This window comes from Exophiala dermatitidis (assembly GCF_000230625.1).
Source record: "Exophiala dermatitidis NIH/UT8656 unplaced genomic scaffold supercont1.2, whole genome shotgun sequence".
NCBI lineage: Eukaryota > Fungi > Ascomycota > Eurotiomycetes > Chaetothyriales > Herpotrichiellaceae > Exophiala > Exophiala dermatitidis.
In genome coordinates this window covers 3,928,262-3,941,741 of record NW_008751647.1, presented here as the reverse complement: position 1 = coordinate 3,941,741, position 13,480 = coordinate 3,928,262, and the positions used below count along the sequence as shown (strand labels likewise).

The following is a 13,480-nucleotide window of genomic DNA, read 5'->3' as shown; positions in this document are numbered from 1 at the left end:
CCACCACGGCCGTGGAGATGGTGAAATGGTGCAGGAGTGGTAGTCGCAGAGGGAGGGAGACGGAGAAGAAGGCGAACACTGTCTGCCCGCTTTGCAATTGACGGCGCTGTCGTGTCCGTTTGGTCCGAGTCGCAAAGCCTGAGTTGAGGTTCGAACGAGTCCTGGGGCAGAAGACACTACAGACCCAGACAGTCTCAGAGGCGGAGGCCGACACAAGATGCTTCTGTCTTCCGTCTTCCGTCTCTGGCTTTGCTTTTGTCTTTTGTCTTTTTCTTAACTTTGCGGCTGTCAGAAAGGAGTCGAGCGAGAGCCTGCCAATGACACGTGAAACAGGTAGGTAAGTGAATGCCTGGCAGCCCTCGAGACCCTGGCACGGGCACGGCTCTGCTTCCTTGGTCGGGCTGTCGGCAGCCACTAACTACTGCTATACTCCCTAGCTACGTAGCAGGTACTCTAAGCCGATGAGGTCGTGGTATCTACTATGTACAGTATACAACAGTATACCATGTTGTGGTGTATCAAACTCGCAGAGACTATGGGTCGTCTCTTCAGGGACAATCACCGCAGCCGCAAGCAGCATCGTCATCCTCTCTGCTGCCTTCACAATATTGCAAAACAGGGTCTGGGTCTAATGAGAACTGCGTGCGTGCGTGCGTCTGTGTCTATCTAAACCCTGCCAGTGCTGCTGATCCGGCTTCATGATCCTAGACGCTGCACAATGGTCCCAACCCGTCCCCGGCAGTGGGTCGCCATCTGGTCTTCCAATCGCAGAATTACATCACGTTGGCTTCTCGCAACCCAATGTGCTGGTCTTCTGCTTCTAGGGCCACCATCTGCTCCCCTCTGCGCGCTCCATCCTTTCCCTTCCCAGTCTAAGGCAGCCTCTAGCTCTGGATCACCAATCGGCAGCCCAGCCTACCAACCTGGCATGATGTTGCGCCTCCGCTGATGATGCTCCCATGCAGAGTCGCGTCTCAGCCAGTCACCTAGGTGCCACTCAACCGTGAACTGTCGTGCTCGTCGTGTTGCCCGACGTCAGCGGCTTCGAGTTTGCTACCGGCTACACCGGCTAAGTCGTCTGGAGGGTTGTTCCCTCCTAGCTTGAAGTGCGTGTTTCTGCGCGTCTCTAACGGTGTTGCGCCCCAGGGACAACCCATGGGTGGCCTGCAGTCGCGGATCGGCCAACAACCAGCACCAGACGAGACCAGTCCTTTTTGGGTCTCGAACCGTTTATTCTTGTCGTTGTCGCTTGACTCCATGTTGATTCCAATCGCCGCCGCCTCCGCCAAAGTTGCCCCCTTGTCCAGCATTGAACATTCCGGGGTTGAACTGATTCCCTTGGAAACCTTATAACCAGGGTTAACTATGGCCAGCAACAGAACCATCACGACTCACCTGCCATACCCATCCCAGCCATCATCGGATTCATCCCCATATTCATATTGCCCATGCCCATGCCCATGCCACCAGCCATGGGCATCATGTTCATACCACCTCGACCGCCACGCATTCCGCCCATGTTTCCTCGCATAGGATTGCCCATCATACCGCCGCGATTGAACCCGCCATAATTGTTGCCCACGCCCATATTGCCCTGGAAGCCCATCATGTTGTTATTGTTGTACCCTCCCATAGGACCCGAGAAATTGCGGTTATATTGGTTATGGTTATTGTAGCCGCCTCCGCCACGATTGAAACCTCCTCCTCGACCCCCTCGGTATCCTTGATGCATTGCACCATAGCCATGGTCTCCGCGACTTGTCGAGTGGAACGAACCACGGACGGGCGGGCGGTCGTCTCGGGCTCTGGGGGCTTCTTTCGGGAGTGTCTTGAACGGGTTCTGCGTCGCGACAGTGAAGGTGACCGAGTGCTTGCGGGAGCCAGGCTGGTTTCCTCCCACACTCTCGATCTTGTGTTTGGCCGCTGTTGCAGCCTGTAGCGACGAAAATTCGACATATGCTTGACTGCGATGAGATTAGCATCACGACCGGAACGGAGCCAGTTTTCATGCACGCACCCTTTGCTCTTGCCATTCACCTTATGCTCGCTGAAAGATATATCCTTCAACTCGTCTTCGGCCGCAGCTTCATTGGCCCATCCACGAATGTCGTCTTCGGTTATCCACCAGTGCAAGTCTGAAATCATCAGAGCAGTGGTGGCGCCATGGTCGATTGGTCTGTCATCCGAGCTTTCTTTCCGCTTCGTTCCCTGTTGAGGCGTTGGCACTTGTGCGACGGGCTCATTGTTGCTGGATTCTTGATGTTCGGTTTGTCTGTGGCCTTGGTCCTCGGTCCCATCAAAGCCATGAGACTGTTGTTGTTGTTCTGATTCCAGATTATCTTCAGTGTTCTCTGCGAGGGCCGTTTCGTCGTGTTCCGCTTCGAAATTGTGTCCTTCTTCTTCCTCTTCTACCTTAAAATCCATCTGTCCCGACTCGGTGCCCAAGTCACCTTCGCCTTCGCCATCTCCATAGATATCAATGTCAAAGTTGTCTTCATCCGCAGCCATGATGAAAATAGGTTAGATGTGTGAACAAAGTCGATTGTCTGCCTGAGAGATATGCACAAGAAGACCAGCGTGGGACATGGAATGAGTTCTGCAAATAATCCATCCTGCATTAGCCAGAGGTACAATGATGATCGGACAGAAATCCAGCGCGGTGAAACCCTCCGGAGGACATTAGACCTGGCTTGATATTCCAGCTCGCAGCAACAGCAGCAACCCCCGCCCTTAGGCTCACGTCCAAGAAGGAAGATACATACAGAACTGATGTTTCAACTCCACACAATCTGAAGAATGCATGCAATAGCCCGAAGTACCCTTGTTACATGAAGGCAGGCCAGCTGGCTTCCGCTGATAATAGATACAATTGTTCCAAGCCTCCGGTCCAAACAATAGTATGATAATATGAAGACTCGACTCGTGGGCTATCGCTTGAGGAGTACAACGTCGGCAAGGAGAATAGAAGAAACGATCAAGGTCAAGGAGGTGAGGCTGGGTCGTGAAACGACACTCGGCGTGCGATGCAGTTCCGGAGAGAGCAGACTGCGATTTGGTGGAGGTGCAACTTGAGGAGATGGGACACGCTAGGACTGGGACGTGGAGGTTCCGTCCGCAGTCTGAAGGTTGCCCTGAGGGGAAAGGCTATGAATATGTTCGACGAGACAGGACAGAGAAAGCTGTAGATACCGTGGTGATCAGAGGATTGATTGAAGCAAGAGACAAGAGAACAGTACAAAACCCGAGCGAGCTGTGAACGGAACCTTGAGTGTCAACTCTACAATTGTACGTTGTAGAACGCGGAGGTGCAGGCAGACGATCTGCCACTGCAGTGTGAGTGAGTGAGAGTCTGGGCCACTGGCAGGGGGCGCAGGGCTGCAACTTTATTGGCGCACTGCAGACCCCTGGTTCTACTGTACATAGTATTATTCCGTACTTTGGTGCTTCAACTGATGCCACCTACGCCTGTTACAACAGTTCATCTTTTACACCGTGGACGTTACTGCAATACACCGCCTCACCTCGTCACAACAATCCCCTAATACTAGTACTCCTCGCGATTGAACCTCACAGCCTCCGCAGCACGACTACCTGCGCACTGAGACTAAACTCCATTAACCACCAACCTTCCTCTCCCACAAACACCTGCGCACGCAACGCGCTCACTCCAACACAATGTCCGACCTGGTGCAAGAGATCGCCGATGTGCCTCGGGAGTTTTTCAAGGATGGCACACAATTTATTCACAGATGCACAAAGCGTACGTGACAGCCCTTTTGATTTCGATTTATTTTTACAAGAGCGGAAGAGCTTTGGGAGTGACCACGACGAGACAAGACGAGACAGGACAGGACAGGACAGGACGATGCAGAACACATTGAGACACAGAATGACCAGAAAATATACCTTTGCAAGCAACGAATGCACGATTCTGCAGTCATTTCGCTCGGCTCAAATGGGTGGTTGACATGGTGAGGACCTACGACTACATGAGGCTTGGTCGCAACACGGTGCCAGGTGCAGCGAAGAGGCTTCGTGGCCATATGTGGACACCATACGGAGATGCTCGAGCCTTGCTCTTCAGGTAAAAGCAGAACAGCCAGGATGCAGAATTGGTTGAATCTGGGTCAGATATAAGCATCAGCAAAGTGGCTTGACCGTGTCCTGCGATTAAGCCGCATCCTGCTCTGAAAAGGGGGGAATTGCAAGATATGGTGTCTGTTCAGTCCCTTTTCGCCAGGCTGTCCTGCTGGACCAAAGAGGTTCTGCAGGCCGGACCAAACGCCTATCTGTCTGGTTTTACGTTCTCGTTCTGTCTCTCGGCCCTGTCCTGTCCGCTGTCTGTCTGTCCATCTCAGCCGGCCACTCATCCAGCCGCGTTCATACCCCGAAAATCACTTTTGTTACATGCACATACTACTACATGAACTGACAGGACCAAAACCAACAGCCGACCGAAGAGAATTCATCAAGATCTCCCAAGCCGTCGGCATGGGCTTTTTGATCATGGGCGCCATCGGATACTTTATCAAACTGAGTACGTGTGCCACTCACATCATACAGCTTTCACTCCTCCTTTCCCTGTCTTTTACTACCCTTATGCTATCACTCTCTTTGCCTTTCTTATCTAACCATGTTCTCAATGCAGTACATATCCCCGTCAACAATGTGTTGGTGGGATAACGAGCATACTACGTCCACCCAGTACTGGTATCCCATTCATTTCAAGGCAAGCGATATTTGATGTGATGGATGCACGGATGGATGGAATGGAGGGATGTACTTCTTGGTAGCAAGCAAGCAGTCAAGCCAGTTGTGATGGTTGGGTGGTGGCTGGCTGTTGCTCTTGGTTTTGGATCTGCCACTTGTATTCCATTGAGGGAAAGAAGATGGAGTTGACCTTGAGCATACCTAGTAAGCAACATGCCTGAGAAACACCCAACGAAACGGAGAAGACATGTGCTGCGCTGTGCTGTGCTGCCAGTAAGTGCACGTGTACCAGGATCCGGCGGAATAACGCCATGAACAAGACCAAGCCCTCTTCCCACTGCAACTTGATCTGGACCATTCCCATTCCCATTCCCAATCCGCCTAAACAGTGACATTTCAAGTTCCCAGCCATCGGCGATTATCATGAAGTAAACCACTACTAGTTCCTTGGAAGTCTGGCTACCCGACTAGGTACTAGTTAGGGGGCAGGGCAGAGGGTAGAGAGACCCGATCCTTGATCGATGGGATTTAATATCAGCATCACCATCGCACCTCCCATTAGTAGGTATGGAGTGCTCTCTGTACCAGTAGTAAGCAGGTGGTTGTGTCCTGTCCAGACTTGCAGTCCCAGCTTGCCAGCTTGCCAGCTTGCCAGCTTGCCCAGCCAGTGACTAAGTAACCCGTACTCATACCCAACGGCACGGGCGCGTCAAATACCAGTCATTACCAGTACCAGTACCGTATGGATGAGACTCCTACACCGCTTGGGCTCCGTAGTCTCATGTTCACGAGACATCAGGCCACGCGGACCGTCTCAGACTCAGCCGTCTCCCAATTCCTCTGACGACCTCCCCAACAGCCGCCGCCAGCGTCAATGGTTGTCACCAGATCCCACCTACACCATCATCATTGTCTTCGTCATCAGACTGTCCCTGTCTCTGCTGTGCTGGTACGGCACTACTTCTCAAACCTGTGGTGCGACCACCAACACCACCACGCCGAGCCGTCTGAATCCGTGCAGTCCGCCTCGGCAAATCATCGTCAGGAACACCATTCCCACCATCAAACCCGTGTCGCGCTCGCCGCGCGGCAAAGTCAAAGTCCTCGCGCCGGTCAAGACGGGCATTGTAATTCGACGCCATGGGCGGGTCGGCCTCGTCGTCTTGGTTGCCGTCGTTCCAACTGTGCAGGGACACGGTGCCGGTTGCCATGCCCCAGCCGTTCCAGGATGTAGCTATAACAAAAGGGAGGGTTAGCCTTGGTTCGGTTCATATAGAGGTAACAACAGCGTCAAAACAACAGCACCAATATCCTCGCCCTTCACCCTCTCCACCCCTCCCCCCGGGCAATGTCAAAAAAACAGAAAAATTTATACCTACCAGCCAACACAGGCGCCGTCGGACTCCAACTCGCATCCCTCACACAAGTCTTCCACACACCACTGTGGTGACCATGCAACTCATAGCCATAACCGGCACTATCTGCTCTTGGCCGGGTATCTTTTGTGGCGGCATAGACATCGACAGTGGCCTTTCTGGTACCATCCAAGTTCCAAATGTACACTTTCCCATCTTCACTGCCACTATAGACATAGCGAGAGTTACTCGAGCCAGGAGGCGAGAAGTGACATCTGATCAGGGTTTTCAAAACGCTGTGGCCGCGGAACGTGACGACACTGCAATCCTTCGGGTTGGGGATATAGTCGTCCTCGTCGTAGGGAGAGAAACGATAATCAAAGTTTGTGGTGTAAGACTGTAAATCGATCCGGGCAAACTCGTTGGGCGAGATCATCTTGCGCAGATCCCAAAGTTTCATCATCTGGTCTTTTCCGTTGGACAAAACATAGCGGCCATCTCCCTTGGAGTCGACATACGTGAGGCCTTCGGTGTGGCCGACGAAAATACCGGCAGGCCGTCCGTCCGCCATGGACCGACGATCCCACACTCGCAACGTCTGGTCGTCGGATCCCGAGTACAAGATATGCGGGGAGGATTTGTCGCCGAAACAGACGGCATTGACATCGTCGTCGTGGTTTGACAGTCGCACCGTCGATTGCCGTCTTTCTAGGTCGTATACCACGACACTATGGTCTGATGTGCCTGCCACGATCTCGCGTCCATCACCGCTAAACCGCAACGACCAGATCCCGAACCCATGGCGGCCCATGTATCCGTAATTCTGTCGACCCATTCCCGAACCGGGCGCAAAATTGGTGAAATCAAGTAGCGTATGGTCCGAATGGTCCGTCGGGTCCGTCGGAGCGAGACACACAGTATGTCGGATCGAAGAGTATGCGAGGAATTTGTTGTCTGGACTCAACGTGGCATCGGTGATGGTCCATTGACCAAACGGGTAGTCGACCGTCTTGTAGTATTTCCATTCGTAGGGATTGCTGGTGTCGTACATGCGAACCTTGAAGTTCTGCGTACAACTGAAGAAGAAGTTACCGTCGTCTGAGAATTGGCCAGAGTATGCTCGACTGTCGTAGTGGATGATTTTGTCTGCTGTTGATGTCGACGGTATTGAGTCTTGCGCGATCAACCGGTTTTGCCGTCGCATGCTTGACCGTCCGTCCACCCCTAAGCGTCGCCACATCAGCCGTTCAGCGACGGTCCGTCTTCTCTTTCGTAGTATGTCCACAAAATCATCTCGACTGCCGTACAACCCTGAGTTCATTAACGCCCGTCCGTTGTCGCTGGGAACTTTGGGGAATCGGTCCTCGGGAGGTTTCGGTCGCCGTCGTCTCCTGCGTCCGTGTAGACTGCCAAAGGGGCCTGAGCCCTCGAGAATAATATCGTCTTCGTCATCTTCGTCGTCTCCTCCGAATAGATCTTGTCCCCCTGGTCCAAGTAGGCGATATCGGCTGAGGATCAGTTGTCGTAGGGGTGCACTGGCATTTAACAGTCCTCGGATGTCGGCCGCGGTCACTGTTTGCCAATCATCAACCGGTTAGTCTCGTGCTGCCTTCAAGTAGGGCTCATGGAGAGCACAAACACAAACCCTGGATAGGACGAGTTGCAGTACCACCGCCACCGCCTTCGGTTTCTGTCTGGTCGCCTTCCTCGTCCTCGTCCCCGCTGCCGCCCTCGAACACGATTTCAATCCCACTTAAGGTCTCCTGCGCATCTGGAAACCAACAGTCAGCACACCGTTGTAGACTGTCAATTGAATACGCGGGATTAATATACCGGCAAAGGCGGTGTCGTCGTCGTCCTCATCTTCGTCTTCATCTTCGTCGTCGTCGTTCAGGTCGCTGGCATTGGTGCTGCGGTCCTCGGTTGGATGGTAGCTGTCGACGTCATCATCATCCTCGTCTTCGGTAAAGATGTCCAGGATGTTTGGGGGCGAAGGGCTCAGCCCTTCCCGGCTGTTATCGTGGTAAGACATGGTATTAACAATTGCAAGAGAAGATGAAAAGGACCAAAATAAGGACGAGAACCCAGACTGGAGAGCCTGGGCAATTAGTAGATGAATGGTCGGGATGTCGCCTTTGGGATTGTAGTATCTTCGCCGCGGTCTACCATTATCGACTGTGCAGTGCTTATCTCCGGCCCGGGCACTTGAACTGTGGCTTTAATTCCAACATGAAGCGGTCACCATTCCGGCGTCTTGCTTCCAACATGCTAGTATGTAAAACTGTAATCTATTGGGTACTCACTACTCCCTGGTACTTACACTTACGAGCAGGTAGAGTCTTCACAACTGTCCTGTCCATCATACTCATCTAAAATATCCCAGTACATACTCCAGCGTATATTCAAGTCAGGCCGCCCACTCCTCCAACGCCAGACAACGACACATTCAAGCAGCATCGTAACAAGCATACCTCAACCATAACCAAATCCGCTATTTTCACCTCACGGCCACCGTAATGGAACCCTACTTGTCGTCCATCGTACAAGTCGACTCGCTATCCGTCCAGCCCACCAGCCGATTCGCAATATCACTAGCATAGCAATGCGTCGCCGAGCCCTTGCCCAAATCGCCCGATTCATCAATAGCGCCAGAGTTGTACAATCTCGCAGCTCGGTAATATGCCTCGGCGTAATCGATGCCATCGACATCGCTTTGAGCGTTGATATCGGTCGCAAACCCGTGCCCATCAGGCGTACCGGCAACTAAAAAACCAACCATTGTCAGCAAAATGCACAACTATAATAACCACAAACAGACTGTAACAAACATACCTCCATCAGATATCATGCCCACAATCTCGTCTTTAGGACACGGGTTCTTGACCTTGCCATTCTCGTCATTACACGTATGCGTACCCTTGAACGACTGCAGGAGACCAGGATTCTTGATCCCATCCGGCGACACGCTCGTCTTTGCCCGGACACACCCCTTGGTTTCCTGTAGTATAGCCGCGAGAATGAAGCGGTGGTCCACCCGTGTCTGATGGGCCACTTGCTTGATTGCATCGTAGAGATCCTGGGTCTCTTGGTCCGAATTGTTCGGTACGCCGTATAGAATGTCACAACTGCGGCTGATGGTATGTTGATTGGCAACCCACAGATCGTTGAATGAGACCCAGGTCAGATCTGACGGCCATCCGGCGGCCACGGAACCATTGCCTTCATATTGGGTATAGTGATTTGATCCACCTATCATCCATCACATCAGTAACAGCCAACCATGTCAAGTGTATTGTCTTGTTCAACTGCCTATTTGCTCTCTGCTCGATAGAGTGTATTCGGTCGGGCTTCTCGTACCGTCATAGTCATTCCAGTACCCATCTGTTCCCAACTTGCCCTGCACCACGGCCTCGGCTCGCTTCACATGGAGTGCAGGTACAGCATCGACAACTTCAAGGGCTGTGACGAGGAAACCTGCCAACACGATCTTTGGAACAGTTAGCCTCGAAGCATAGAGCAGCCAAGAACATGATGGCCAACAGACATACCACTTTGGAAATCCCCATGTCTCTCGAGTCCACAGGTAAAAGCAAGGCTCCACTTGGTGCACAGACGCCTGCAAAAGTACAACGGCAGGGTAGGGTAGCCACTGGAGACGGAACTGGAACAGCAACGCAGGCAAGCGGCAATAAACAAGCAAAAGACACCGTTGGGGAAATTCAATTCACACGAGAAACGTTCCGAAAGGATGGAGAATCATGATAACAGGAGAAAAAAGTAAGCACCCTTGAAACGCCATCATCGACGAACCTGGGCGATCCTTTTTCACGCGGGACTGGGACGCCGGACAGTGAGCGAGTGGCCTCGTTCGAGATCGTCCGCAGTGTGTAAGGATGCAGTGCTGTGGATAGGAGCTGCGCAGTAGTAGGTAGTATCTGCACATCAGGCCCTCGAGTGGATTCTTTCAAGGGATCTTAGACTGTAAGGCCCTGGCTTAGGCCACGATAGGAGGTTCCACCTGTGCACAATGTACAGGCATGCGCAGCAGATGAGGGACATGAGTCCGTCGGAGTCTGTCCTAGTAAGCCGCTTCAAACGGTGTGGCAGTGAGGCCACCGTCGGAATCGAAATGTGGGATGAAAATAATTATTCAATGATACATTGTACTGTACCTTGAAGTCAGGAAACCTCGATGGAGCGCGGCCCAACAAAAGACCCTGACTGATGAGATGAGCCACTTCAAGTTCGCCTTTCGCCCCCGGATAGGGCCTGGAAAGCATCCACATCCTGTCTTTCCTTAGGGCCCACGCCACGGGAGTGACAGAAACCCGCGACAGGAATGGGATAATGTCAGGCCCATGGCTTCGGTTTCAAACGCGGCGGGTCAGTCTACAATATTGTAGTTTTTGAGTCTAGCGCGTGAAATGGAGCGAGCGAATCCCACGTCTCACCCCCTGTGGATCATGTCGGGTGTGGCGGACCACGCCTTGTGCGATCCTTGCATTGTTCGGATCGGGCTGTGAGATGCCTATGGAACCAATGGTCCGTTGCTTATTCCTTCAATTGTTGCATGAATTCAAGTAAAAATATGCCAATGACCTGGGTTCCGGTCCCTGTAAGTGTGAACAACTGTTTGTATGACCGGAACGCCGAGGGAGGACGTTTGAAGTAGCTCAGAAGCCTTTCGGAGGCTCAGCTTCTTGTTACAGCTCATGCGATTTCGGTGATTGGTTTGAACAATTAGACGAATACGAACTGACGACTTCAGGACTCCAAGGTCTAGATTGACTTCTGGGAGTCGTGCATGGATCAAAGAGTGAAATGATCGCATTGGCCTCGGGGAGAAGAAGTGAAGAACAATCCATGTTGCTGGGAGCCACCAACAACCGCCGAAATGCACTGCTTGGACACTCGCGCCTATTCATACAGGACTTTCTCATTAGCATACGCAGCCTCGCGCAATGTCACCTATCTCTCATCCGCTATGCATGTTATCTAACAGTTGTTGACCCAGATCGTATTGCGCAGACATCCCATCACATCTTTTGTTCATCGCTTTTTCAGCTCCTCCAGCCGTAGCTTCAAGCACATGCCTCTCAACTCCTTTTTTTTACCTCCAACACATAGAACCCAGCTCGAAAGTCCTCGAAAGTTTTCCTTACAATCTCGAGTGAGGTTCCAATAACAACAATCAAATCCATTGTCCGCCGCCCGGCGCGGTACCCTGCGGTGGTGTGCCCACAACAGCTGGTTCTGGCCGGTATCGTCGCACTGTCTGGGCAGCTTGTAATGCTCTCGCCCAGTAGACACGCCCAGTTCCATCATCATACACGTTGTCGGCTGTGCCGCCAGGTCGAGTTGTGGAGATGCATCGATCCTCGCCGTTGCCGTCTCTCTGTCTCGCACCATGGCCGCTGATCATGGTTTGCGGATCGTCCAATCTTAGCCGCCGGGGTCCAGCCTCTGACTGACTTCGTTTGGGCACTTCACATGGAGACACGTACTTTTGCACACCTGCAATGTGTGGAATCCAGCTGTCCATCTTACACTCCGGCAGGTCCATTAGCTTGTCCTCTTGTGGAAAATCATTTCTTTGCACTGCCGTGGACAATGCAGCCTGTGCCTGCATCTCGACCGCCCTAGCTGCAATCCTCGCAAATTCAGGGTTTGTACTGACTCTTAGTCCTCGTATGTCTTGGCTGTAGACGCTGCTCGAACGTAAGATGCTCCTCCTGCCTGCAGGCACAATGCTGGGCTTGGATACCGATGTCAGAGATGAGAACGAGTGACGGTTCCGAGATATGCGCCGCTTTTGCAAGTACAAGGTTCGTGAAAGACGGCATCGCCCGTTGGCTGGGCACTGTGCCGGCTTGCAGTGGCCATACACGTCCCTACAAGTACAATGACCCAATTCGCTGGTCACAGCTCGGGGCATTGGGCGCATGACCCTACCAAGAGGGCGCGCTCCTGAACTAGGTGTTCGTCGGTGGAAGCGGACGTGAGGAAGGGTAAGTGCATCGTTACAACTGGGCCCCGGATGCTGCGAAGGTGTTGAGAGAGCTGGGACAGTGTTGGCAGAAATTGCTGGCGAGGTTGGAGCTGTCGTGGAAACACCTGGGGTTGTAAATGGATCGGTGGTAGGCGTATACCCTCGTCTAGACGAGACTGTGTCCGTCCTGCCGTCGATGTTTGCATGATCAAGCCAGTCACGGATCTCAACTTCTGAAGTTGCATGCCGTGTACCGAACTCTGTATCCTCTGCCCGTCGCTGCTTTACTGGTGTGTCAACGTCAGGAACAGACATATTAGTCTCTGGTGCCGAGCCCGTATGGGAGCCACAACCTATGGACAAGATTTCTTCTGGTTCAGGATGTGTGTGAGGCAAAGCATTGTCAGCAGGATCCGTAGTTATGCATCGGTCCTGTGTGGCCACCGGCAGATTGGACGCGAATCTGTTCATGTTTGAGTGACTTCGATAACTTCGTGGTGGGCATGGTGTCCCAGAGATGTCCATAGTGGATTGTGAGTCTCGCAGCTGCAATTCCTGAAAAAGCTTGACAGGATGCATAAGACCTCCTTTTCCACTGGGGTCACTTTGTGGGCAAGGAAACCTCTCCAGTTGCCGTGTCAGCGGTGGTGGTCGTCCTGCTGGTCGAGGTTTGAGGACAAGGGCTTCAGGCATTCGGATAACATATTCCTGTGGCCCATTGACGCTGTCTATGGTAACATCCTCTCTTGCTTCAGTTCTTTTCTCCCAGCGGAAAGCTCTTCCTCTTGCCCAGGCACGGCCTCGTCTCAACGGGAGGCGGTCTTTGACTGGCGTGAACAGACCGTTACTGTTGACTGGAGCCCCAAGGACAGAGGCAGCATGGTGACTAGCATCCGAAAATGGGTGATGACTTGCGTTCACTTGCGCAGGATTCTTGGAACTCTCGGTTCGCGGATTGCATTTTCGAAGGACAGTCGAGGGCTTCTTCCGAAAGCCGCGGAGAAGAGCAGGGTGGCTTGGGAATCGCTGAGTCTGAGGTATGATCCGGGGTTGAGAAACGAATCTGTTGGTTGGTAAACCGACATCCCTCTTGCGATAACGCGGAAGGATAATGCCCCAGATGAGGCAAGCTAGAACAACAAGCAGGGCGATGATAGCAAAGACGATGGTGAATGTACGGCCTGCATTATTGCCGCGACGCTGGAGGGTTTTCACAGGCAATGGAGCCATGGCCAGCTGGAAGGCAACGGGTGCCAGGACAGACAGGAGGACAGGAAGGACGGGTGGCACTGGTAGACAATAAAGTACCACGCGAAGATACAATGGGTGAATGCGAAGGGAAGAATGGACAACGCGGAAAGACGAATACCTGAGGTAGATAAGGTAGGCTTCAAGTTTGTGGACTGCGGTTGTGGAAGTAAACTGC

General features: G+C 52.6%; 5 protein-coding genes across 5 annotated transcripts; 1 reads left to right on the top strand and 4 right to left on the bottom strand.

The window, feature by feature from the left end:
- Window positions 1-1,230: 1,230 nt before the first annotated feature.
- HMPREF1120_02878 (uncharacterized protein) lies at window positions 1,231-2,508 on the bottom strand (the record flags this gene model as incomplete). The annotated part of the gene is made up of 3 exons (XM_009156926.1): window positions 1,231-1,346; window positions 1,396-1,964; window positions 2,018-2,508. The coding sequence occupies 3 exons, from the start codon at window positions 2,506-2,508 to the stop codon at window positions 1,231-1,233; spliced, it is 1,176 nt and encodes a 391-aa protein (XP_009155174.1).
- Window positions 2,509-3,675: 1,167 nt separating this feature from the next.
- HMPREF1120_02877 (protein transporter Sec61 subunit gamma) lies at window positions 3,676-4,683 on the top strand (the record flags this gene model as incomplete). Its single annotated transcript, XM_009156925.1, has 3 exons — window positions 3,676-3,760; window positions 4,451-4,537; window positions 4,649-4,683. 3 exons carry the CDS (start codon window positions 3,676-3,678, stop codon window positions 4,681-4,683), a joined length of 207 nt encoding a protein of 68 aa, XP_009155173.1.
- Window positions 4,684-5,591: 908 nt separating this feature from the next.
- On the bottom strand, window positions 5,592-8,097 carry HMPREF1120_02876 (1-alkyl-2-acetylglycerophosphocholine esterase; the record flags this gene model as incomplete). Its single annotated transcript, XM_009156924.1, has 4 exons — window positions 5,592-5,944; window positions 6,090-7,637; window positions 7,711-7,836; window positions 7,899-8,097. 4 exons carry the CDS (start codon window positions 8,095-8,097, stop codon window positions 5,592-5,594), a joined length of 2,226 nt encoding a protein of 741 aa, XP_009155172.1.
- Window positions 8,098-8,589: 492 nt separating this feature from the next.
- On the bottom strand, window positions 8,590-9,631 carry HMPREF1120_02875 (uncharacterized protein; the record flags this gene model as incomplete). The annotated part of the gene is made up of 4 exons (XM_009156923.1): window positions 8,590-8,828; window positions 8,898-9,314; window positions 9,423-9,552; window positions 9,614-9,631. The coding sequence occupies 4 exons, from the start codon at window positions 9,629-9,631 to the stop codon at window positions 8,590-8,592; spliced, it is 804 nt and encodes a 267-aa protein (XP_009155171.1).
- A 1,625-nt stretch (window positions 9,632-11,256) lies between these two features.
- On the bottom strand, window positions 11,257-13,284 carry HMPREF1120_02874 (uncharacterized protein; the record flags this gene model as incomplete). The annotated part of the gene is made up of 1 exon (XM_009156922.1): window positions 11,257-13,284. The coding sequence occupies one exon, from the start codon at window positions 13,282-13,284 to the stop codon at window positions 11,257-11,259; it is 2,028 nt and encodes a 675-aa protein (XP_009155170.1).
- Between the last annotated feature and the right edge of the window lie 196 nt (window positions 13,285-13,480).